The sequence below is a fragment of the Cupressus sempervirens genome, chromosome 6, assembly GCF_028749045.1.
Source record: "Cupressus sempervirens isolate cs-2001-9-10 chromosome 6, ASM2874904v1, whole genome shotgun sequence".
Taxonomy (NCBI): Eukaryota; Viridiplantae; Streptophyta; class Pinopsida; order Cupressales; family Cupressaceae; genus Cupressus; species Cupressus sempervirens.
The window spans coordinates 629,817,155-629,844,847 of NC_143123.1; the positions used below are offsets into that span (position 1 = coordinate 629,817,155).

The 27,693-nt window shown below is 35.2% G+C and overlaps 1 protein-coding gene across 1 annotated transcript; it reads left to right on the forward strand.

The window, feature by feature from the left end:
* The first annotated feature begins 3,552 nt into the window (after positions 1-3,552).
* Positions 3,553-4,011, forward strand: LOC149553809 (uncharacterized). The gene has a single exon (XM_089790380.1). The coding sequence runs from the start codon at positions 3,553-3,555 to the stop codon at positions 4,009-4,011; it is 459 nt and encodes a 152-aa protein (XP_089646506.1).
* The last annotated feature ends 23,682 nt before the right edge of the window (positions 4,012-27,693 follow it).

The window sequence follows — 27,693 nt, forward strand, 5'->3', positions numbered from 1 at the left end:
TTGTAATTGCTACCTCTAACTTGATTAGCATAAATCAGCAACCCCTTTAGAGGAAAGTTAGATGATTTCAAATAACATATCTAAAATCACACCTCTAGTCATTTTACATTAAGCTGAAATAGTCTCACCAAGATGGTGAATAGTTTCCCACAAGTGTAAAGCAACTATCCTAGCATCTTGAAAAATCCTTTGGTTCTTCTCCAATCGAACATGCCAAATGATAAAAGGACTAAGAGCCCACACGATCCGAAGAAAAAGGTTTTAGCAGGGGTTCTAACCCTTTGGGCCCAAAACTTAGCAGAGACACCATGAAAAAATGTTGGATCTCTATGTTAAAGGAGCATTGAAAGAAAAGATGAGAGGCAAACTCCTCATTATTACAACACAAGACGCCCATCGAAGGGACATGAAAGCCTTGCCAGCATAAAATATCCTAGGTAAGACCTTAGTTTTGAACCATCATCCACATGAGAAAAATTGCATTTAGGCCAAAATTCCGAGCTCACCAAGGAATGGTTCATAAGGCACAACACTTGATGAAAGTTTTGCAAATGGGGTTGCAAGCTTTGGGTTTAACCATGGAGGAAACTCCATATTTAAGCGCCCTTAGGCTAAAGTAGTACTAGGATGGGTGACCTCCCAGGAAGTCTTGATGCTTCACCCCTGTGAGCATCACCTAGATCCAATAAGTGCTAAGTGTTTCATTTATTCTCATGAGAGATGGATTCATGTTGAATCACTACTCATGAAACATGGGTCAATGAGTTTGATTCAAAGTCACTAGTTAAATCCTGATAGCAATATCACAAATTGACTTCTTGTGGAATTATCTCCTACTTATCAATTGATGAGCTTAAGGGGATTTCTAATGAATGGTTCATAAGGCACAACAATTGGTAAAGGTTTTGCAAATGGGGTGGGTTTAACCATGGAGGAAACTTCGTAGTTAAGCGCCCTCAGGCTGGAGTAGTACTGGGATGGGTGACCTCCTGGGAAGTTCTAATGCTTCACCCTTGTGAGCATCACCTAGATCCAATGAGTGCTAAGTGTTCCATTTATTCTCATGAGAGATGGATTCATGTTGAATCACTACTCATGAAACATGGGTCAGTGAGTTTGACTTGAAATCACACGGTTAAATCTTGACAGCAATATTACAAATTGACTTGCTGTGGAAATTATCTCCTACTTATCAATTGATGAGCTTAAGGGGCTTTCTAATGAATGGTTCATAAGGCACAACACTTGGTGAAGGTTTTGCAAATGGGGTTGAAAGCTTTGGGTCTAACCATGGAGGAAACTCCATTGTTAAGCGCACTCAGGCTGGAGTAGTACTGGGATGGGTGACCTCCTAGGAAGTCTCGATGCTTCACCCCTGTGAGCATCACCTAGATCTAGTGAGTGCTAAGTGTTCCATTTATTCTCATGAGAGATGGATTCATGTTGAATCACTATCATGAAACATGGGTCAATGAATTTGACTCAAAATCACACGGTTAAATCCTGATAGCAATATCACAAATTGACTTGTTGTGGAAATTATCTCCTACTTATCAATTGATGAGCTTAAGGGGCTTTCTAATGATTCATAAGGCACAACACTTGGTGAAGGTTTTGCAAATGGGGTTGCAAGCTTTGGGTTTAACCATGGAGGAAACTTCATAGTTAAGCGTGCTAAGGCTGGAGTAGTACTGGGATGGGTGATCTCCCTGGAAGTCCCGGTGCTTCACCCCTGTGAGCATCACCTAGATCCAATGAGTGACAAGTGTTCCATTTATTATCATGAGAGATGGATACATGTCGAATCACTACTCATGAAACATGGGTCAATGTGTTTGACTCAAAATCACACAGTTAAATCTTGATAGCAATATCACAAAATAAAATATATTGCCAAGTATGCAACAAAAGCAGAGAAAAGCTCATAAACATACCACCAAACATTGATGCACCTATCCAACATGGAAAACCTAGATGATTTAGCAACACTGGCATATAGGAGGCTTCTAACTGAGACAATTATAGAAAGAGACATTGGTGCTCAAGAAACTTGTCATATGTTATTAGAACTTCCATTGGTGGTGGAAGTTATCACACTAATTGATGCAGCCAGATCATGGATATATAATTCTAAGAGAACAAGAGACGACAAATGGGAGCCTAGGGAAAAAGCCGCAATTGTCTTAGTGTTTCCTAGGTTTGTATCCATCCCTTCACATGAGTCAGGTAAATGGATTGAGTTTTGTTTATCGAAGTTACTTCTCTACAAGCCATTCTGTGAGATTGAACAAGATATTGGTCATGATGATGCCTCTATCATAGAAAATTGGGAGACATTCACTTACAACCCTTGGCATGTTGAACACACAATGTTTGCAGAAAATGTTGAAAACCCGAATTATTATGAAATTGAAGGCAATGAAGATGTTCAAAGAAATACTACAGAACATGAATGAGAGATTGTATCTAGGTTGCACTAGGGTCAAAATATACAGTGTTTAGAAATAGACATGTTGGGGAGAAGAGACATTGATAGACAAACAAATTGGTCTATTAATTATCAAGGAGAAGAGTACATTGCGACAACAATCAATTTCATAAGTAATGTGAAGAATCATGGGTGCCTTATCTATGATGAAATTGCCCAATGCATAAAGTACATGACCCTTGGTGAGAAAAAATAAATATAGTCAACATAATCATTACACACTACCACGGAAATCAAAGTGGAGAACCATCATTTATCATAATTCAAGAAACGACAGGAACAAGAAAATCATATCTAATTGGTGCCATTAGTCAATCTCTTAAAAATGCGATAATGCCCTCCCATTCTCCCCTCCTATTACTTACACCAATAGGAGTTGCAACGTTCAATATAGGAGCTTCTACAATTCATTCAAAATTGAAGATGTCGATAAGAGATTTTTCTCAGTTGGAAGGAGCAAGACTCACGAGTTTTCAAGAAGAAATGTCACATATAAAATATATTTTGATTGATGAAATGAGCTTCATTGGTCAAAACATGTTGGAAAATATAGATTCATGACTCCAACAAGCATTCCCACAATTTGCACATATAAGCTTTGGAGGGAAAGATTTTATTTTTACCTCATGAATAACCAACTCGTGTGAATTATACTTCATTTGACTCAAATAAATGAATTGATGCATGAATTGATACATAGTTTTAAAAATAATTATTTTCTTTGATTGTATTTCAGGTGCATCTATAATATTGGTGGGAGATTTGGGCCAGCTACCTCCTATCAATGATAGAGCAACATATGTTAGCAATAAACAAGCAAAGTTGAGAATTCAAGTCTGTTGTCAAATTATATAAGATATTTAGACAAGATAGGGAAGATCTTGAGCAACAAAGATTTCAACAACTTTTGACAAATCTAAGAGACACAAACCCACAAATTGATGATTGGAGGTTGTTGATGTCAAGGACCCCTATCAACATAGATGTTGCAACAAATTTTAAATTTGATCATGTTGTTCATTTGTTCTCAACAAATGAAAATGTTCATGCTCATAATAAAAAAAATGCTACATTCATTGAAGCAACCTGTTGCACGTAGTGTTGCATCAAAAGTAGGTAGTGTCAATACAATAGATGATTGTTCAAATGATGAGCTTGATCTAGAGTTGCTAATATGTAAGGATTCAAGGGTCATGTTAACTTCAAATCTATGGATAGAGGCGGGTCTTGTAAATGGGGCTCTTGGATACATTCAAAAATTTGTCTACAAGAAAGGTAGTGCTCTACCTAAGCCTCCAACATATGTGATGGTTGAGTTTGATGGTTATTCAGGACTACCATTCAAAGATCATAATGCAAAGATAATTCCAATGCCGCCAATACAGAAGGATAGAACACTTCAATTGCCATTGAGTTTGGCAGGGGCATTGACTATCCACAAATCTCAGGGATTGACTCTTCCCAAAGCAACAATTGATATAAGACCAAGACAAAGAGTAGGATTGACATTTGTGGCAGTTTGACATGTAAAATCTCTCAAGTATTTGAGAATAATGCCTCCTTTCACACATGATCGTTATGAGAAAATAAAAAAAGGTAGACAAATTTCCAAGCGCAAGGATGAAGAAAATAGACTTAAGTGTCTTGAAGATGGTGTAATTAGTTATTCTTAAATGTCATGTCCCTAAAAGTCTTTTTGGACACATTAGTATTTTGTTTGTAACACTTCTTGGTGTATTCCATACTTTAAAAATGTCTCTATTAGACAATGATAACTGATAAAAAAGCTCGCTTAATTTTAATTTATTCTATTTTGAGAAACCCAATTTCTCTTTTTATGATATTCTATTTTTATATATTAATTAATTGTAGTGATGTATTAAGAGTGTTAAATTATCAGTTTATGTTTACAAATTATATTTACTTTTGTGTCAATGTCTCCTAATTATTTGATGACAATATTATGGACAACTTTTCTTTATTTAAACTATTAAATTAAATGATTCATTATATAATTTCAAAATTTTCTTCAATGAATATAAATTACTTATTCTAATTATCATTCAATTTTAATTTGATTTTGTTTCATACTTTCAAAATTTGTGAACTTAATTTTTCTGATATGATACAATAAAATAATATTATTATTAAATTTAAAATATATTTCAATTGACTTTGTTTGGTCTACATTTAAGTATAAGTACTAAATTTCATTTTTACGTTCTATATTTCAGTATATTTTATAATTGTTTTTATATATATTTATATTGATATGTTTAAAAAAGTTTACATCATATCATTTGAGCTATGGATTCCTTTGTTGAAGAGTCACATTTTAATCAAAGCTTTGGAGAATACAACATTGTCAATTGATACTGTTGATGAACTATAAATAATGGAAATGGTAGATGTTGCCAAAGTTATGCATGACACGTCTGCAAAAACATATGCATTTCTAGAAATGATGAAAGAAGTCTACCATGATCATTGCTCTAATAAAGGTCGCAACACCATCTTGATCACTAAGGAATATGTGATGTACATACATCATTATAGAGAAATGTTTTGTTTATAGTTTCTTCTCATGTTTTCTATACTTAATCTAAATACATCCACCAACAACAAAGATACATCTAGATTTTCATTTTTTTTGTTTGAAGAAGGTAATTGGGTAGAATATTCCTACTCAAACAGTACTACCAAAACTTGATGAAGAAGGAAGAATAATTTTGGAACTAGAGTGCATTCTTCAAACACACACAAAGAAGCAAAGGAACAAAACCTTGACTCAGTATGTCATCCAATGGAAGAATTTATTTGTTGAAGAGGCCACATGGGAGGATGAGGAGTTCATTCAAAAGAATCCACACTTGGTCAGCATTGAGAACAATGCTTCTTTCAAGAGAGGGGGCATGCTACGCCCTTAATATTATTGTATTTAGGGTTATGAATAGTCAACTTGTGGCTATCTTAATCTTTAATTAAGTCATGTTATTAATATTATATTATAATTTAGGTAGGCAGGTTGGCCTAGGTATTATGAAGGGTTGTGTCTATTCAACCTAAGCATAAATAGGTATATATAGGATGTTGTGAGTCTTATTTCATCATCAAATTGTGAAGTGTGTTCTAATTGGAGATATTTGGAGGTTGCCCCTGCTAAGCCCTTAATATTATTGTATATAGGGTTATGAATAGTCAACTTGTGGCTATCTTAATCCTTAATTAAGTCATGTTATCATTATTATATTATAATTTAGGTAGGTAGGTCGGCCTAGGTGTTATGAAGGGTTGTGCCTATTCAACCTATGCATAATTAGGTATATATAGGAGGTTGTGAGTCTTATTTCATCATCGGATTGTGAAGTGTGTTCTCATTGGAGCTATTTGGAGGTTGTCCCCTCAAAGTGGCCTATAACTCTCAGCTATTATTAAGTCTTTATATAATATTTCATATTATTTCTTCTATTTTGCAAGTTATTTCATTACAAGTGGTATCAGAGTATAATCTTGGCACCATAGCAGCAAGATTTTTTCTCAACATTGAGTCAATTTTGTTAAGAGTATACCTTTTAGATTTTTGCGATTTTTTCAAAGATTTTTAAAGTGTTTTTGAAGAACATATTAAAGAAGCTATAGTCCAATATTTAGAGGAATTGGAGCATATTTGAGGAAATTATTGCAAAATTACTATTTCTACACAATTATTTGAGATCTTCATATCTCTCACATCCTGCTGAATTGAAGTATAACTTGTATTGGGTTTTTCAATACATAGTAGAGGAGCCTAAATTCAAAGCTTGGAGAAATTGAAAAATAAAAATAAGCAAGATATTGTAAAATTAGGAAAATTCTCTCAAGGCAACAAATTTGCTAATTTTTTGAGAATTTTTTGTTGAAACACTGGTTTCCATCATGACGGGGCCTCGAACAAGAGGCAAAATGAATTCTACCACACTGGGGAAATCCTCTAATCAAGATTGGGAAGCAACAGAGGAGAGTAAGCCCAATGAGGAACTTAGTAAGTTCAAGGGAGATGTTAAAAAGGATATGTGTGACCTATGAGGAGATATATCAGATATATGAAGCATGTTAAGCACCTATATGAATGAAACAAGGAAGGAGTTCTCAAGCAATCAAGGTGAAACCTTCAAGTTGACTTAATGATGACACAAATTTTATTAATCCTACAGGCTCTAGGAATTTTTTTCGAAAGGTGGATATGCGCAACTTTGATGGCAATGATCCTCTAACATGGATAAGTCAAATGGAATTTTTTTTTTGAAATACATCAAATCCCATATGGACAAAAGGTTACAATGGCTTCCTTATATCTAGAACCATATCAATTCATTTGGTATCATTGGCTTTGTACTCATAGGAGGAAAAAGGGTCTCACTATATCATGGTCAATTTTTACAGAAGAACTCCAAGCACAATATAACAATATTGTGACAGAAAATTTCTTTAGCCAACTTGCTAAGCTTCAACAAACAAGATTAGTTAAGGATTATATTCAACAATTCCAAAATCTATCCTTAAGAATGGATACAATTATAGAGGAGAACTTGAATGATTTATTCTTGGGTGGTCTCAAGGATCACATTCAACATGAGGTACACATGTTTTGTCGCAGTTCAGTAAATGAGTCTTTTATATTGGCACGCAGGTTAGAGAAGTTCTTGATTTCTAGAAAGCGGGGGGCTAATGTGACAAGAGACAAAGGATATTCAACATCTTATCTTCCTCAACCTACTAGGTTCACTCCACAACAAATTGAGGAGAAAAGAGCAAAACGGCTGTGTTTTAATTGCGATAGCAAATATAGTCGAGGACATAAATGTAGTGAAAAGAAATTGTTCTATATTGAAGGTCCAAGTGAGGAAAAAGAGGATGAGCCCATATTAGAGGAGGATAGGGAGTCAGGTGAGGAATCACATGATTCTAAACCAATCATTTCTTGTCATGCACTTTCAGGTTTCAATGCACCACAAACTCTCAAGGTAGTGGGTTTCCTAAAGAAGCAGAAAGTAACGGTGTTGATTGACTTAGGTAGTACTCATAATTTCATCAACAAAAAGTTGGTAACTCGTCTAAATTGTTTTATATATCCAGCCTTAGAGTTTCAGGTTTTGATTGCAGAGGGGGGCATAGTTAGTTGTTTAGGGAAGTGTCATAGCATCAAATTATCCATGAGAGATTATCAACTTGATACCCCAATGTATGTGATATCCATGGGTGCAACAGATATTGTTTTGGGAGTACAATGGCTTACTACATTGGGAACAATTGAGATGAACTTCCAAGAACTACTCATGCAATTTCAATCACAAGGAAAGGTAGTGGAGCTAAGGGGATTGAAGGAAAAATCCCCACAGATGGTAAGCTCTCATCAAATGCAAAAACTTCTTAAGAAAGGTGCAGATGGGTTTGTGGCCCAACTATGTTCATTAGAAGTCTCTCAATCTAATGCTCTTACTCATCCAGATTTACAAGCAATAATTGATCGTCACTCAGTGATTTTTGGAGTTATGCCTAAAGGACTTCCTCCTAAGAGGGATCATGACCATGTCGTACAACTAGTTCCAAGGAGTCAGCCACCAACAACAAAGATGCATCCAATTTTTTATGTTTCTTGTTTGAAGAAGGTAATTGGGCAGAATATTCCTACTCAAACAGTACTACCAGAACTTGATGAAGAAGGAAGACTAATTTTGGAACCAGAATGCATTCTTCAAACACACACAAAGAAGCTAAGGAACAAAACCTTGATTCAATATCTCATCTAATGGAAGAATTTACTAGTTGAAGAGGCCACATGGGAGGATGAGGAGTTCATTCAAAAGAATCCATACTTGGTTAGCATTGAGGACAATGCTTCTTTCAAGAGAGGGGGCATGCTACACCCTTAATATTATTGTATATAGGGTTATGAATAGCCAACTTTAATATTATAATTTAGGTAGGTAGGTTGGCCTAGGTGTTATGAAGGGTTGTGTCTATTCAACCTAAGCATAAATAGGTATATATAGGAGGTTGTGAGTCTTATTTCATCATCAGATTGTGAAGTGTGTTCTCATTGAAGTGGCATATAACTCTCAACTATTATCAAATCTTTATATAATATTTCATATTATTCCTTCTATTGTGCAAGTTATTTCATTACAGTGAGTTTTATGAACAACAACATGAATAAATTATTTTCACTATTCAAGACACATATTTTTTATTTCATCTATGTGAGTTTTATGAACAACAAACAAAACAAACAAATAAATTCCACTCTTAAAATGATGTTTATAGGTATACTTATGATATTAGATGCTACATTTTCTATGCATAATCATCAAAACTAATAAGATCATGCACAAAATTGATGGTGACATTGATATGTATATTATGTACATAAAATTGATGCTCTCATTGATATGCTAGATGCTATATTTTCTATGCACAATCATCAAAACTAATAATAATATGTATAAAATTGATGTTGAAATTTTCTTTAAAATCCATCAGCTATTTGTATGCATAATCATCAAAATTAATACTATTAAATAAAAAATTGATACCGACCCTAAAAAAATTGACTTTTATATTAAACCATACAAAATAATTCGGATACATTATGCCAAATTTTGTTCCAATATTTATTAATAATTCAAATTATTTATTCTAATAATTAATTAACTTAATAATTGAAAATAATATATTTTAAAAATATTTAAACAATTAAAATAATTAAAAATAATATATTTAAACAAATACAATGATTAATAACTATTTTCTATTTATAAAAAATATTTTTTTCCACATAAATGTTTTAACTAAAATAGTAAAAAAATTATTAACATTTTAAAAGTTAAGATAGACTTCAATATACATTATATAAATATTTTGGTTGTAATTTAAGAATTGAAATTCGATCATTTAAGAAGAAAACATTCATTTTTTGTATATTACTTATTGTATGCATTTTTAAAATATATGTTTTTATTTGAATTAGAGGTTTAGTAAATATATTATAAATGAAAAAGTATTTTTCATTTATTCAAATATTCTGTTTATAATCAATTCTTTATCAAACCTTATCTTCCATTAAAGTTCAACAATTTTTTTGGTAATAATAATTTTTTTAGAAATAAATATGTATATTATGTGTTGTTAAAATTTGGTATAATAGAAGAAAAATAATATATGCATATCATGTATAATTTAATTTATATTAAATTTCAATTTATGAACATGTTAAAACAACTTTCCTTACCTCATCAATTAATTCATTTATATTGTTTATTTTTGAAAATAATTAAAATAATAATGAGAGTAACTATATAAGTTCCCCTACCAATTTTTTAAAAAATATTTTTGAGCTATCCTTAATCTTAAATCTCAAATGATCAAGTTATTATAACATTGTGATACATGTTCTGAAAGGAAATACAGACTTTGGAGCGGGTCGTGATGAGATTTCTCGGGCATTTGGGTTGCGTTTAGTGCTAGGGCACTCGTGCCCTAGCTCTAGTTTTGTTTCTTTTGTGAGCTACGATGGTGGGAGATTGGTGTGTGAAGGGTTGCTGATTGGGGAGGCTCTTCCTGTTGGGTCGTGGACTAGGCTGTGTTCCAGAGGAGGAGATTTTTGCCGTGCGCGGAGATTGCTTCATGCATACCTGTTAACTGTGTTTTGTGTGGGCAGTGATTGCTGTTTGTTGGGGATTTGATAACCTGTGGCCTTAGTCTGTTCGCTGCTGTGGAGGACGGGGGGAGTGAAGGTGCAGGTTTGAAGTTGGAAGGAATTGGATTAAGGGTGGGGGGGTCTCCCTTTCCCATTCTTTGATTCTTGCAAATGGTTGATACTAAGGGTGGGACAGCAATGAGGAGCCCTCGTATGGATTTTCGGGCAGCGTTAGGCCCTAAGTTTTCAAATCAAGGGATGAAGACTTTTGACAACAATATGTTTGCGCTAAACTCGGAGACTGTTGATTTGGGGTTATATAATGGTTCAAGGATTACAAAGACCAATGGATGTCTTGAGAGGTGCAAGGAGAGGCCAAAACTGGTTGTCCCGAATGAAATGATTGTAGATGATGTTGAATATTATTCACATCATTCCCTATAATGTAAGTTTTTAGGGATGAGGGTTTCCTTGCAATTCTTGGAGGTTTGGGCTTGGAGGACTTGGGAGCCGGAAGGGGAAGTGGAGATAATGTTGCTGGCAAACAATTATTTCATGGTTACCTTTAACTATATTGCTGATCGCAATAAGGTGTTTGAGGGAGGTCCTTATTTCCACAATAAAGTTGGGTTGTTTATCAAGCCATGGCATGCTAGCTTCAACCTCGCAGAGGAGCTACCTCATTGTGTTCCAGTATGGGTTCGTTTGTGGTTGAATGTTGTCGAGAGGATGTGCTGCATCTTTTGGCCTTAGTGCTTGGAAGTCTTGTAGGGACTTCATCGCAGACCTTGGGAAAAAAGGTAATGACTTTTGCACGCATTTGTGTTTAAATTGATCTAAGTAGACCTTTACCAGATGCAATAGAGATGTGTGCAGGTTCTTATTCTTCGGTGCAACAATTGGACTATGAAACTCTTCCTTTTCGTTGTCATCTTTATCGAGAATATGGTCATTTGTAGCGAAGATGCCCAAGGAATAAACCTCGGGAATCCCATCCGTCACAGCCTGTGAGAAATCCTCCTAAGACAGATAAAGGGAAGAGCATATCTCGTGATGATGCAGGTGCTTTTGATGGTTTTGTTCCAGTCAGGGCTCAAAATCGGAACAGGGGTCAAAAGAGGTCTTTTAAAGAAAGGTAGGATGATACCTTTAATAGGTTTGAGGTTTTGGATGAGCTTAGCTAATAGGAGGTGAACCTGAGTTTGATCAATTTGGATCACGAGCTTGTGGACTCAGCTCAAGAGGATCCTGTTATCAATTCTACTATGGATCCCCTAGGGAATGCGTGTCTACAATTGGATGTTGATTAGCAAAAGGGCACTTCAGAGGTGCGGGAACCCTTGGCCATTATCACAACAAGTAGTGTGGACTCTTCAGCTATTGGGCAACACATTGGTTCAAGCTCGACAACAAAGATTAAGCCTCCTCCCAAACTGGGCATTTTGCAGAAAGATATCAAGAAGGGTGGGGCAGAGAAATTTGTTAAATCTGGCAGAAAAAATGATGCGAAAAATATTAAATTGGCTAGTGAAAATTTGGTGGAGTCGGGGGCAATTAAGCCTCTGGATTCTATTTTTTCTTGCCCCTTGAAATGATTGTTCTGTCATGGAATGTGCGGGGCTTGAACAACGACCCTAGACAAAAAGTGGTTCATGAGTTAGTCAGAAGACAAGGCCCTGATGTTCTCTTTTTGCAAGAAACTAAGTTATCCATGGAGAGTATGCAGGGTCTAAAGCCTAGGTTGTGGAGAAATGGGGAATGCCAATGCATTGGAGCTCATGGTGCTTCCAAGGGTTTGGCTTGTTTATGGAATCCTCAAAAAATCTAGCCTCTTTGGTGGATTTCCTCTAAATCCTCTTTGTCCATGATTGCTACTAGCCCAGAGATAGGGGAAGTCATATTATTTTCCAATATTTATGCTCCTATTGATTTCTAGGGTAAACAAGCTTTGTGGTCCCACATCAGGTTGATTCGTAGCATGTTGCCCTTTCATCCTTGGATCTTGGCTGGAGATTTCAATGCTATTTGTGAGTTGACTGGGAAGCGGGGTGGTACTGGAAGATTGGAGCCTTTTGCACTATTGCTTCAAGACAATATCAATACCTTGAACCTTGTGGATATTAAACCTAACAATGGTTAGTTCACCTGGAACAACCGTTGGAGTGGAGAGTTTTGTGTTGTAGAGGGGTTAGATTGGTTCCTGGTTTCTTGTTACTAGATTGGAGGGATGTGGTCATCTTGCTCTGAGATCTTGGATTGGAGAGGATCAGACCATTGGCCTATTAAAATTTCTACAGAGTCAACTCGGGTGCTTCAAAAGCCATCCTTTAGGTTCCAACTTATGTGGCTTCGGGACTCATCTTTGAATGATTTGGTCTCTGATTGGTGGAAGAAAGGTAGACCAGCCTATGGCACTTCAATGTATATTTTTGCTAAGCTTCTTCAATATGTTAAATTTGAGCTCAAACGATGGAATCGTTTGCACTATGGGAATGTCTTCCATGAAAAGGTAGGGGCCCAGGCAGATGTGGATGATATCACAAGAAGGATAAGAGAGGAAGGGGTAATAGATGAATTGCTTCAGGACGAGGCTCGGGCTATGAAAGTGCTTGAAGAATGGGAACTGTGAGAGGAAATGTATTGGGAATAGAAGGCACAAATTGAGTGGCTTTAGGAAGGGGACAAAAATACAGCTTTTTTCTTCAACTTTGTGAAAGCCAGGAGACATGGTAACTCTATCTCTAGGTTGGTGAATGATAGGGGAGAGCATCTTTCTTCCTTTCCAGAAATGTGTAGGGAGGCAATACAGTACTTTGAATCTCTTTTCCGAGAGGACTCGCAAGGGGGGTCTCCTGAGGAAGCACAAGTTCTTTCATGTATCCCCTTTCTTGTGATTGAAGATATGAATCAGTAGCTCATGAGGGATATCTCACTTGAGGAGCTTAAAGGGGTTGTTTTTAATATGAAGAAAGGGAAGGCACCAGGTCTAGACGGTTTCCCAATTGAGTTTTTTCAAGAGTTCTGGGATATCATCAAATTTGATCTCCTGGCTATGGTTCATGAGTCTTAGCACAATAAGCAGATGTTAAGGGCTCTAAATGCTACTTTTATTGCTCGTATCCCTAAGAATGAGGGGGTTGATAGGTTGAGCCAATTTCGGCCCATCTCTTTATGCAATGTTATCTACAAAATTATTTCCAAACTTATTGCAGATAGATTGAAGAAGGGGCTTGTTGATTTGATCTCCGAGGAGCAAAGTGGTTTTGTTGTGGGTAGGCAAATTCTGGATGGGATTGTTATTGCAATTGAGGTCATCCATTCTATGGCCAGATCAAAAGAAAAAGCGATGTTTATCAAATTAGACATGGCCAAGGCATATGACAGAATAAGGTGGTCCTTCTTGCGGTGGGTTCTTAGTGCTTTTGGCTTTGTGGAAGATTGGATTCAATGGGTTTGGAGTTGTGTTACTTCAGTCTCTTTCTCGGTGCTTGTTAATGGGAGCCATTCTGAGCTTTTTGGGGCTTCAAGGGGGCTTCATCAGGGAGACCCTCTCTCCCTATATTTGTTTATTCTTTTTGCAAAAGGCTTGGGGAGATGGATTAAACAGAATGTGGAGTCTGGTTTTATTCAAGGTTGGAAGTGGGGTGGAGCCTTACCCCCATAGAGTCACTTACAATTCGTAGATGATACTGCTTTGATGGGGATGACTACAATGAGGGAGGCATCTAATCTTCATAGAGTCTTGGATGTGTACCTAGTTGCCTCAAGACAATAGATTAATGAGGACAAATCTTCCATCTACTTCTTTAATACTCCGAGCTCTATTCAACAAAGGATTGCTCACACTTTGAGATTTCAGATCGAGAATCTTCCATTGAAGTATCTTGGCATTCCCATCTCGGTGAATAGGCTTCCTAGGGAATCTTGGAAAGTTATTTTGGACAAATTTTAGGTGAAAGTTAATCACTGGACTCACAGTTGGTTATCCTTTGTTGGTCATGTCCAGTTGATTAAGTCAGTTGTGTAGGCTTTGCCCATTTATAGATGCATGTTCCAGGTTACTCCTATGGGCTTTCTTAAGGATCTAGATTCCTTGATATGCCAATTTTTATGGGTGGGCTGCTTGGAGACCTCCAAATGGAGTTTGGTTAGATGGGAAGTGGTGTGCAGCTCGAAACACTATGGGGGACTAGGCTTGAGGCAGTCGGCTTTGACAAGAGAGGCATTGGCTACTAAACTGTACTGGTGGTCGTGTAATGAGTAGGATAAGAGCTGGGCGATGGTTCTTTCTCAAAAGTATATCCTGGGGATTCCTCATCTCGATATCTCTAGGTATCCACTTGGGGGGAAGGGGTCTGTGATTTGGGATACTCTAAAGAAAGGGGCTAAGCTCATTAAGGATGGATTATTTTGGATTTGCAAGAGAGGGGCGGAGGTCCAATTCTGGTCGGACTCTTGGGATGGATATCCCCCAATCACTTCTCAGTTTCCTAACCTAGTTTTCCTTTGTCAGCAGTTTCAGGAGCTGGTTGGTTATGGGTGAGTGATTTTAAGTCCTTTTTCCCCTGTGGTCAGATGGAATTGGCTAAATGGAAGCCCCTAGAGGAATGGCCGGTTGCTAATTTACAAGAGGAATGTGCGGTGTTGCAAAATGTCCTCTACAGTAGAAGATGTTGTTCTCTTTGGGAGGACAATGTGCTTTCCTGGTCTCCTAATCCTAAAGGGATTAACACGGTTGCCTCTGGGTACAACAGATTAATGTCTCACAAAATGGTTATGCTTGAAGTGCACTGGTGGAAGAAGGTCTAAAACAATCTATCTTGTCCAAAATGTAACTATTTTATTTGGATGCTGGCTTGGAATAAGTGTTTGACTTGGGATAATATTTGGAAGAGAGGATTCCACGACCCTTCTATTTGTGTTATGTGTGGGGCTAATGAGGAGGACTCTTCCCATTTGTTCTTTCATTGCTCTTTCGCCTTGCAACTTTGGCATTTTTGGTTGGGTGTTTGGATAGCTCCTTGTGTCTATGCTTCCTCTTTGATTGAGTTTTGGCAGAGGATGGGTCAACCCCCTTCTATGGCTCCTTTTTTGTAGGAGGTGTGGTTTGTGGGGCCTATCTTCTTATTATGGTAGATTTGGCTAGAACGTAATCAAAGGATTTTTCATGGAGAGCAGAGGCTAGTGCAACAAATTTGGCAGAGGTTATTGGGCATGATTCAAGAGATAGTGGAGGCTAAGTGTGAAGTGGAATTACCTTTGGGGAAATGAGATACAAAGTTGGTGGAGAGATTGGGGACTTTGGGGTCTTCTTTCGCCTTAACCAGGGCTAAGGGACGTCGTCGTGAGAAGCAAAAAATTGACAGGGTTGGCAAATGGCAGCCTCCCCCTTATGGGGTCTTGAAGATCAATTTTGATGGATCCTCAAGGGGCAATTCGGGTTCGGCTGGTATTGGCAGGATTGGTAGAGACGCTATGAGCTCAATGATTTTTATCTTTTCGAGCTATGATAGGATTCAGACCATTAACCTGGTGGAAGGGTTGGCTATTCTTGTTGCTCTTGAGAAAGCTCATGCTTTAGGCTGGAGAAAAATAGTTTGTGAATCTGATTTCCAAATTTTGATCAACCCGCTTATTGAACAAAAAGTGGCTGGTGTTAATTGGCAATTGGCTAGGATTGTGCAACAAATTTTCCAAATTAGTTCTTTGATGAAAATGGTGACTTTTGTCCATATTCCAAGGGAGTGGAATAGGGCAGCTGATTATTTGGCGAAATGGGCTTCCGAGCATGCTGAGGGATGGAGAATTAAGGAATGGGAGTTGGTTCCTCAAGAGCTCTGTCTTGACTTAAGGAGTATTCTTGATGAGGATAGGGTTGAGAATGTTGACAGATGATGGTGTGGGTTGTTTTATCTCTCTTTGGGGCTGTGCTTTTGTTTCTTCTTGGGACCTTAGGTCCTTGTTCTCATTGTATTAGTGCTTTCTGATCTTTAATAAAGTTTTTACCCCCTTTATTTCGGAAAACATTGTGATACATGTTCTCAAATAGAACACCCTTCAAATTTACATCAATATAACTTATATAGATATGTTGGTTGTAATTTAAGAGTTGAATTTTCAATCAAGCAAAAGCCTACAACACAATGATAAATTGTGAGCCTCTTATTGAAGAGGTCTTGGGTTCAAATCTACTCGTGATCATGCTTAATAAATAATAAATAATTAATTAAAACACATAATAATTAATCTTGACTTTGGCCTCTTATCGATAAAAAAAAAAAAAAAGAGAGTTGAATTTTCAATCAAAAAAACATTCATTTACTTACTGTACTTATTTTTAATTTTTTTTATTGGAATTAGAGGTTTAGTAAATATATAATATTTAATGAAAATAAGATTAGAAAAAAGGAGAATACTTAGTAAGTATTTTTAATATATTTAAATAACTTCTTTATAATCGATTCTCTATCAAATTTTATCTTTATTGAAAAAATAACTTGTACAATCTTAAGTTCAAAAGTTCAAACACTTTTATTCTATGTTCTACTAAAGTAAATTCTATTATATTTTTTGAAATAAATATATATGTAATTTTTGGTTAAAATTTTGTATAATAGAAGAAAAATAATATATGTATATTAAGTATAATTTAATTTAGATAGAAATTTTATTTATACTAAATTTTAATTTATGAAAAACAATATTTGTTACCTCCTCAACTAATTCTTTTAAATTGTTCACTTTCGAAACTACTTAAAATAATAATGAGAATAAATATTTATGTTGTCCAACCAAAATATTTTTATATTTTCTAATTATCTTAAAATTATTCCCATGAATAAGTGTTTCTAATGTTTATTTGTCTTTTTAATTTCTACGATAAAAGTTAAATTGAGAAAATATTGTAAAATACTTACAACAAATGTCAAACCTAACTCTTGTGAAACCATCAAGTTTTTGAAAGAAATAATTTATTTTTTAATAAATAAAAGTTAAACAAAATCCATGAAACTAGGAGAAAAAAAGAAATTGGAAACAAAATTAGAAAAATAGAGGATAGTGAGACATTTAGAAAGTGGAAAATTCAATAGTAAGTTTTATTATGAGCAAACATATGAGAAAAATATAAAAAATGGAGAGGGCTGGAATTTGATGGCCGTATTGGCCATTTTGCACTTTTCAATCGTAAATGAGAGGCTAAAAAATTGTAAGACCGTATGAATTGATAGGCTAAATTTTTAGAGAACTGTCAACATAACAAGTAAATTTATTAATAAACCATCAATATTTGTTATAGGCAACTTAGTATTTTGTTTAATAGACATAAATGTGATTTCATAATATGTATAATATATATGTATGATAAATATATAATATATAATATTTATATGTTTCTTTTTCTTTTACATTTTTTCCTTTTTAAATATGTTTCTATCTTGTAGTTGATGATTGCATATTTATATTAATTTAGAAACTTTTTAAATAGAATATAATGAATTTTAAAAACTTGTTTTTAGTAATTTACAATATTAGATATGTTTTTAAAATATTTTTTTAATATATAATTATATTATTTAAAAATCTCTTAAAGTAAATATTTGAATTTAAAAACTTGCTTCTTTTATTTGAGACTTTTGTATAGATTACTAATTTATAATTATAAGTCATTCATAGAGAATTTTACATATATTACTAATTTATATAATAATTTTTTAAAATATAAAATATTTAAACTAAAAATGATCTATTAAATTATTTTAAAACAAAAAAGTTGACATCAACAAGGCAGGAGTGTTCGTCAAATTCAACCTAATGGAGATGGACTAACAATTTTGGCAAAAATTTGCAATTTTTTTTCACATATAAGCCTATCGACTTAAAATATATAAGCTAATTATTTAATATTAGATGGAACAAGGTCACTCCAAAAAAAACTTGGAAGACACACTCATCTCAACTTTAACACTAATAGTCTCATAGCTAAGGGGACAACTTATATTGTTTTAAATAGTGCAATTCTTTTATATTGTGATTGAATAAAGGTGCATATATGTTAGTCTCCATATTTTGGATTTCTTGTAACTTCATACATTGGTGTTAAAATCCAAAGGTAACTTTGTTGGTCATGGCAGGTACATGTGTGGTTTGAATCGATAAAGTAAGTCAAATTTTGTACTCATAGTAGACCCCATTACAGGAAAGCAAACAAATTCTGGTTGGAAGAACACGTTCTTTAGGTCACATCAGGAGTACCAAATATCTATGGCCATGAAGACTTCTTAATTTTTTTGAAGAATTGAAACAACACATGATTGAAATACATCACACAAAGAGGGAAAAGGCTAGATTCTACTTGACAAGACAATTGAACAGTATTGACTTATTAAATGAAAAACCATGTTAAGAAAGAATCTCAGTAATGCTTGTATGCTGGCAAGACAATTTTGTAGGCAAGACAATTTTGTATAATAGAAGAAAAATAATATATGTATATTAAGTATAATTTAATTTAGATAGAAATTTTATTTATAGTAAATTTTAATTTATGAAAAGCAATATTTTTTTTACCTCCTCAATTAATTCTTTTAGATTGTTCACTTTCGAAACTACTTAAAATAATAATAAGAATAAATATATATGTTGCCCAACCAAAATATTTTTATATTTTCTAATTATCTTAAAATTATTCCCATGAATAAGTGTTTCTAATGTTTATTTGTCTTTTTAATTTCTACGATAAAAGTTAAATTGAGAAAATATTGTAAAATACTTACAACAAATGTCAAACCTAACTCTTGTGAAACCATCAAGTTTTTGAAAGAAATAATTTATTTTTTAATAAATAAAAGTTAAATAAAATCCATGAAACTAGGAGAAAAAATGAAATTGGAAACAATTTTTTTTTAGAAATATACAGGATAGTGAGACATTTAGAAAGTGGAAAATTAAATAGTAAGCAAACATATGAGAAAAATATAAAAAACAAAAAATCATAAAATATGGAGAGGCCTGGAATTTGATGGCCGTATTGGCCATTTTTGCACTTTTGAACCGTACACGACAGGCTAAAAAATAGTAAGACCGTATGAATTGATAGGCTAAATTTTTAAAGAACCATCCACATAACAAGTAAATCTATTACTAAACTATCAATATTTGTCATAGGGAACTTAGTATTTTGTTTAATAGACATGATTTCATAATATGTATAATATATATGTATGATAAATAAATAATATTTTATATTTATATGTTTTTTTTTTTTTAGGTATGTTTTTGCATATTTATATTAATTTAGAAACTTTTTTTTTTTTGGCTATTAATTTAGAAACTTGTTAAAATAGAATATAATGAATTTTAAAAATTTGTTTTTAGTAATTTACAATATTATATGTGTTTTTTAAAAATCATGAAAAAATCATATAATAGGCAGGTCAAATTAGCAATTTTTTTTCCACATATAAGCCTATTGACTTAAAATATATAAGCCAATTATTTAATTTTAGACGGAACAAGACCACCCAAAAAAAAACACTTGGAAGATACACTCATCTCAACTCTAAGACTAATTGTCTCTAGCTATGGGACAACTTGTAATGTGTCTTAAACAGGGCAAGTCTTTTATATTGTGATTGAATAAAGGTGCATATACGTTAGTCTCTTATTTTCCTCGTGGATTTTCTTCTAAAATATGTGATTGGCCGAGGTAAAGAACAAATTATAAGAAAATACAGCGTAGGTTTCCGCAATAGTCTTAATTATAGAAAAAAATTCCTCCCAAAATTCTAGACGTTCCGTAATTTGAGGGAAATTTCTGTTTTACGATAAGACATAAGGCGAAAGAGGAAAAGACGAGGGCGGAATTGTGGAAATTATTGCTCACTGTAATTACTGTAAAATTCGGCGAAGGCAGACAACTTTTTGGGGATTTCTTTTGTTGCAGGGTATTTCTTTAGAGATAACGAGAGTCATATAATTCTTTTGCATTGTAGTTTTGATCTTGGCAGAGATCTCTGCTAATTCGGGATTTTCTTTTGTTGCAGGCTAGTTTTTTCGGCAACGGTGCTCGCCGTCGGTTTAAGGCAAACTGTTCGCTCTTTTTTCTTTTGTTTGGTTTAGAATTGTTGTCTGCTGCTTTGATTGATACAAGAAGGAGAATGAACAACTGCGATTGTTTTTGTTCAGCTGCAGTTTTAATTCGTATTTTGATTTCCAGTTCTTTCATCTTTTTCACAGGTTTCGAGTCAAAATGAGGAGCGGGAGAGGTTATATCTTTCTTGGCCTTGTATTTCTGTTTGCAGTCCTTATGCAGTGTTGGACTGTAAGCGCACGACCCTTACCAGATGTTGGTGGTGATGGTGATTTTGATGTTCCACCGGGATATCAACTCTTTAAGGTGCAGACTAATAGAGGGAATCAAGTTGACCTGGAGCACGTGAACTGGGTTGGCATTCTACCAGCTGTTTCTCCAAGGGGCCACTCTTCTCACAATCTAGTTGACCTTCATATTGAAGATAAAGTTCATGTTAATGGTGTGGGTTCTGATTCAGCTTCAATTCACACTAATGCCCAAGAAAATTGGCATTGACTCTCGTAGTTCTCATCTTTAGTGGCAATTGACATTGTCAAATTGTTATAAATACTTGTTTCGAGTTTCCAGGTTTGTGTGGGTTGTTTACTTTTTGTATAATTTGTAGGTCAAAAACTGATTCAGTTCAATATATGAACGATATTCAACTCTATTATGACTATAGGTCAAAAACTATTCTATTCAGATTATTCAATGACATTCGACTCTATCTTGATTATAGAACACCGAAGCTTTAAGGCTTTGACCAGGATCAATATCAGTTAAAAATTATACAATACTAGTAGCAACTGAAGCTGCGGAACCCGTTTCTTTAACTATCAATTAATATGGAGCGCATCACTATTTCGTATACCAAGATTCTCCAATGTCATGTTCAGATGCAGCTGCCGATTTGTTTGTATAAAATAGTATTTCTCAAAGTGGAGCTTACATGGCTTCTGTAAAAGCCTGACATCTATAAGATTTGCCACGAATTACATGTTATAAAATAAACTATTTCTAACTGTTCTATCCTTGAATGACATTATTTAACAACTAGTAATTATATTTATTTTAGACATGTACATCTTTCCTTCTTTTATTGCAAAGTGCATCTTCAGTATTTCACTTACATGCTAATGCTTGCTAAAACCCATTTCATGATACCACTCTTAACTTGTGATATTCTGTAGTTACATGTTTGAGTTTTGATGGATTTTTTATTCAGGAGGGCTAAACATCCTGAGGTACTTTGTTTGTTGCAAGCTATTGCCATTGGTAGGAAAGATCAAACTAACCACAACAGTAGAATAGTAGGGCCAATTATTTATCCCAGAATCTTGTTGGGGAAGGGCGTGAGAGCCAAGGACTGGGCTATCCATTCAGTCAAAGATGCCAGGGTGCAATCCCACCCTCATCCTTTAGTTATTGTACCTTTAGGAGCTTGAATCTTGGTGAATGACATAATCAAGGAACCTGTCAGCTTCACCGATTGTGCTCAACTTGTTGGACTACAACCCTTTGGTAGTTTTAAAGAAATTGAAAACCTCTAATATAAGAGCAAATTTAGTTGTATTATGATATTGAATTATGTTAACACTGTTTGCCTTGCTGAACTGTGTTAATGGATGGAATTCCTTTTTTCTGTGAAGGATCTTAAATTCCCCTTTTGGAGTGTGATTCCGGTTGGCTAGACATGAAAAAATTTAGCAACGGTCTTTGAGATTAAGTCTTTGAGATTAACTCAAGCAAAGGGCTCTAAGATCAGTATTATTAGCCAATAAACTTTTGACTGAGATTTATGATAAAAAATCATTACATTTGCGGCATTGTGGTTTCCTTCCTGTAATTGTTAATACTAGAAATGTAATTTTATTAATTTTTTTCCCTTGCATTCTAAATTGTTTCAGAAATTTTCATCACCAAAAAACCTGTGGCCCAAATTTGATGTAGGGCATCCACGTGGAGGGAGCTCCAATATAAACTTTTCAAACTTTCCTTCACGTGGGAGTTATATTCTGAATGTTTATGTTTGAGTAGCGGACTCACATATGGACTCTAATTTTGGCAAATTTGTGAATGGCTCTGAAAATAATGGATGGGAGTGTATTGTTGCATTTAGATTTTTAGAAGTGCTCTTTAGGAGGCTGGGCATCTCACCTTTATTTCTGTCACATGGAATTATTTTGGTGATTGATATTAATGACCAAAGTGATTAATATAAGCAGAGATAATCATATGGTTTCCCTTGGGGGAGCTGCGTGGCAAGGTAATAGATGGGGGGTTATTACAACAGCATAGAATTGGAATTCGAATAGCAGCAGACAATCAAAGAAACGATGGGGGCTGCATGGAATGGGAAAATGGGGCGAGCAAGAAGAAAATTTTTTGGAAGAGAAAGATGGGGAAAATGGAGGTGAGGGGCTAGAATGGGAGGAATCTTCTCATTGTTGACAAGTTATTAAAAAAAGTTGGGAAAGGGGTTTTGTAGAAGGTTTGAAAGTGCTGTGATGCTACAAAGAGTGTGCAAAAATATCTGAAGGAAAAAGGTCACGAGTGGCCATGAATTTTGTTTGTATTGAATGAAATGAAGAAATTATTTTTTCTTGTTTGTGGCTATTCTTTTTCAATCATTGATATTTGAATTTATAATAAAAGTTTGTGTGTGAGAAGAGCATTGCTGTATTGCATTAGTGGTATCAGAGTTAGACGATTCTGAGTGTGCAGACAGATTCAGTTTACACCAGGATTGAGCTTGTGGGTATTGTGAAAATGAATGTGAGAGGAGTGGTGCATGGTTGGGATAGAGTTGAGGTTAGAAATGGAGGAATAAATCCTCCAGATGCTGTCTATGGTGATGATTTTAGAGTCTTGAGGAGGCAAGTGGAATCATTACAAGAAGATATTTGAAAAGGTTTCACTCGAAGGAGAGAATTTGAGAGTGAAGAAGATGATCATGAAACTATAAAAAATGACATTGGTTCAAGTGGTGAAGAAGATGCAGCAATAGCAGCAGTTGTGAATGATCCTTTTGTGAGGGCAGTACTGTCAAGAATAGGAAAGAGACCAAAGATTGATGTCTCTGCATTCAGTAGAAATCTGTTTCCTGACGAATTAATTGATTGGATAAATGACTGGAGTATTTTGAATTTGAAGAAGTTGAGGACCTTGGCAAAGTGAGATTTGCAAAGACCAGGTTGAAGGGACATGCCTCTATTTGGTAGAAAGAGGTGCAACTTGGAAGAAGAAGAAAAGGCGAAGTCAAGATTATTAAATGGGATAGGATGGCATTGAATATGAAAAGTTAGTTTATTCTAGTTGATTATGAACTAGACTTGTTAAAGAAGATGCAGAATCTCAGACAAGGAGGAAGAACTGTGAAAGAATAAAACAAAGAGTTCCATAGGATTTTGATTTGGACTGGTCATATTAGAGGTCAACAAAGAGAAGGTCGCCTGCTACATTTTTTGGGTTGAAGCCAAGTATAGAATAAGAGATGGCTTTGGTGAAAGATTACCCAACGGAAGATGCATACTAGTTTTCCTTGAAGAAAAATTGGACTAGAAATTTGAGAACAAGCAAGGAGGAAGAGGCTTAGATGAAAAGAAAGAGGGAAGACCATATGGAGATTCAGATGAGGATTCAAATTAAGAAATTCAGAAGAATGAAGAGCAAGGTAGCAGCAAAATTCAAAGATACGAGGATTTGCATGGTCCTAGAGATCAAAGTTCAAGAGACAGAGGTTTGGTAAGAAGAAATTACAATATAACTTGTTTTGAATGTGGAGGAGGGCACAAAGCGTATGAATGTCTAGAACATGGAAACATAAGAAAAATAAATGGTGGCAAAGCAAGAGTTGCGAATGTTAATGAAGAAGCTGAATCTTCACAATCAGAGGATTTTGAAAATGGAGAAGTGCTAGTCAACAGGACGGTTCTATTGAGGGAACAAGTTTAAAGAAAGAAACCGTTTAGAACAAGATGCAAGTGCAAAGACAAGGCATATAATGTTATTGTCGATGGTGGAAGCACAAACAGTCTCGTTTCTGAAGAGATGGTGAGTAAATTGCCCTTAGAGAGGAGATATCACTCACATCCATATAGAGTAGCTTGGCTACAAAATGACAAGAATGTTTTCATCAGCAAACGAAGCTTGGTGAATTTAATATAGGAAAGTACTATGGTAAAATAATGTGTGAGATTATGCCTATGAATGTTTGCCATATTTTGTTAGGAAGTCTTGGCAATCTGGCTGGAGAGTAGTGCACACTGGGAATGCTAATACATGCTTATTGAGGAAGGATGAACTGAGATATAAGTTGAAGCCAATGGAAGGAGTCATGAAAAAGATATGCAGCAATGCAAGGGCTTGTTTAGTAGATGACATAGATGGCATGAATGATGAACATGTTTCTTTTTCTAGAATTAACCAAGAAGAAGTCAAGAAGGATGATTTTCTGATGTGTATTGAAGCAGTTGAGAAAGAATGGGAATAGCTGATTTCAGGTGGAACAAAGGTTGCAGCAAAAGGTGGATTAAAATCATATTTGATTGGTTTCTTTGATGTGAATGCGAGTGAAGAGATAGAGGAAATTGTTGCAGTAGTAGATAACTTTTATAAAGTTAAATTTGAATAGCATGAAGTGAAGGTAAATGAAGGTTTATTTTTGATGAATATTTGTTTGATAACAGTAAAACTAAAGATACACTCTTTAATTTTGAGATCTCGATTCCTTGTTAGGAAATGTGGAATTTGAGTCTCTTGATTATTGTACTAACACTGTTTTGAGTGAAGTAAACAAGGTTGCAGCAGTTGTATGTCTCATAGAAGGCATTGAAACAATGAAAATTCATAAAGGAGGCAAGATGGAAGGGGAAGGAAAAGATAGAAACAGCAAAAGAGGTAAGGGAAGACATTTATTTTGTTTAAGGTATGAATTCAGTTGTATATTTTGACTTCAATAAACTATGTTGGTGGGAAATCAGGTTTGATACTTTGAACCTTATGAAGGCTAGAAGTAGAGGATGAAGAATGAAAGGGAATGATATTGTGAGGTTGGAGGAAGTGCTGTACATGATTATGCCAGTAGACAAAGCAGAAAAGTGGATCCAAGAAAAAACACAGGGTCTACAACTGTTTCTGAGTTCAATGCAGGAAACATTTTCTTCAACCAATGGTGTCTGATGCAGGGGTGTCCGCCTGGAGGGAGCCTCAATTTAAACTTCCAAACATAGGGGTTAGATTTTGAATGTTTATGCTTAACAAGTGGAGTCTTGTATGGACTCTAATTTTGGCAAATTTGTAAATGGCTCTGGAAATAACGGATGGAAGTGGATTGGTGCATTTAAGGTTTTTAGGAGTGCTCTTTAGGGTGTTGGGCATCTCATCTTTATTTCTGCTGTTGCAATTTTTTTTTGATGATTGATATAAATGACTGAAGGGATTATTATGAGCAGAGATAATCATATGGTGTCCCTTGCTGGAGCGGCATGGTGTTGATGTCAGTTTTGTTCCACTACAATGTGCAGAATCAAATACTTGGTGTTTCAGAGTGTAACATCAAATGTTCAATCCTCTCTTGATATAAGGTCATCTCTCGTGCTAAACTTGCAACGTAAAACCATGAAATGGCTTTAAGGTTCTCTCAATTGTGGCTCTTGCCCAATTAAATGATGTAATTTTCCGGAAATCACTTGAGGACTTGTGCTATTCATTCAATGGATATCAACTTCTTGCACTTCTAAAATTTAGCTTCACAATGTGCAGTAAAATATGGTTTGATTCTCCAACTTCCACTTTTAACTTAACTTCTAACTTTAACTCTGAATGCAAAGAATCATGGATGAACTTGGTCTCTACTAGATGGAGTTCAATCAACGACTCGACTCACCTAGTGCAAGCTTCTAAGGTGTACTTAAAGATTTACAAATCAATATTTTCTCTTTAATCCCACCAAGTTGATGCAAACTAAAGATTTAATACTAATTGAAGTTAAGTATTCTCATTCATTGGCTAACCACATAAGGCAATCTTATAATCCATAAGAAGCTAGTCCTAGATTTGTTTGAGCGGTGCAAATCAACATCCACAACTACTTTCATTCAACTAAGCTAAGTTACTTGAAGCAAATTCTATTTTACTTCATCTCAACAACTTGAAATGAAAAGAAACTTTAAAATGAAATCTATTTTCCAAATGAGGATGAAGGTAACCGTTGTCACAAAAGCTTGCACCCTTGTCCAAAGTCTTATCTAAAGACAACCTCGTGAAACATGGAAACAACCTCCAAACTGTGGGACTTGAACTATGAGGTTGAGTCTCCGGAGAAGGCTGACTTCCTTTGCTACTAGGATGCACTTAAACTATTCTTGAAGAGAAAAGGGAGAAGGAAAACATGAAAAACAACTACCTAATCTATTCTAAAGAGGTGATGCACCAAAATACGATATTTTTTTCAATCTCTTCCCATGCATGCACAGTGTTATTATTATGACAGTTTGAAGATATACGGATTCAAACTTTGTTTGATCTATAAACTACACACAGATCAGGCAACCATATGAGTGACACAAGGAAGATACTTCACTTCTTATCATTCACGAGCCAAATAGATACATGTTCTGAGTTTTTTGTTAGAATTTGAAAAGATTAATAACCCAAAAAACTAGTGCAAAGAATAAATATCTAAGCTATGAATGCAAATGATACAAAATCAAAATAGCAACACAATGTTAGTCTCCAAGAGAGAAATGCAAATGCTAGAAGCAAAATAACATTAAGAGGATGCAAAAAAAAGACATGCAAATACAAGTCAGGTAGCATGCTTATATAGGCTAGGAAGAGGGAGGAGGTGGCAACACCAACCAATGAAGAGCAACCATCTATCGGACTAAAGATAGCAAAGTATCTTCCCAAGATAGCTAATGGATGCTCACATGTAGGAAGGTGACATCTCACAACCATTCACCTACTAAGACATGCTTTATTAACCTAAGCGAGATTATTAAAAGTGTAGGAAAAACCTAGCAAAATAGGAAAAATAAAAAACTACATTAATACCCCCCCATAAGCGAAGCTTAGGTGGATGTAGAAATGGGTCCCGACAAGTCAAGCCTGATGAGGTACCCATGTACATAAGATTTCCCAAAAGAGAGAAAAGAGACCCCCCCCAAAAAAAATCAGGACTCCAAGTGAGAGGAAGAGGCCCCCCCAGAAGATGAAGCATTCCGCACCCCCAACAAAGCTCGCAAATGAAGGAACTTGCTCTCAGTGAAGGGTTTGGTGAAGATATCAGCAACTTGCTCGGAAGTCGGACAATAGCGAAGGTCAATGACATGACCATGGATGAGCTCTCGGATGTAGTGCATGTGGCCCTGTATGTGTTTGGTCCGCTGATGATGAACCGGATTCCGTGAGATCTGAATGGCACTCTGGTTGTCACAAAATATGATTGATGGCCTT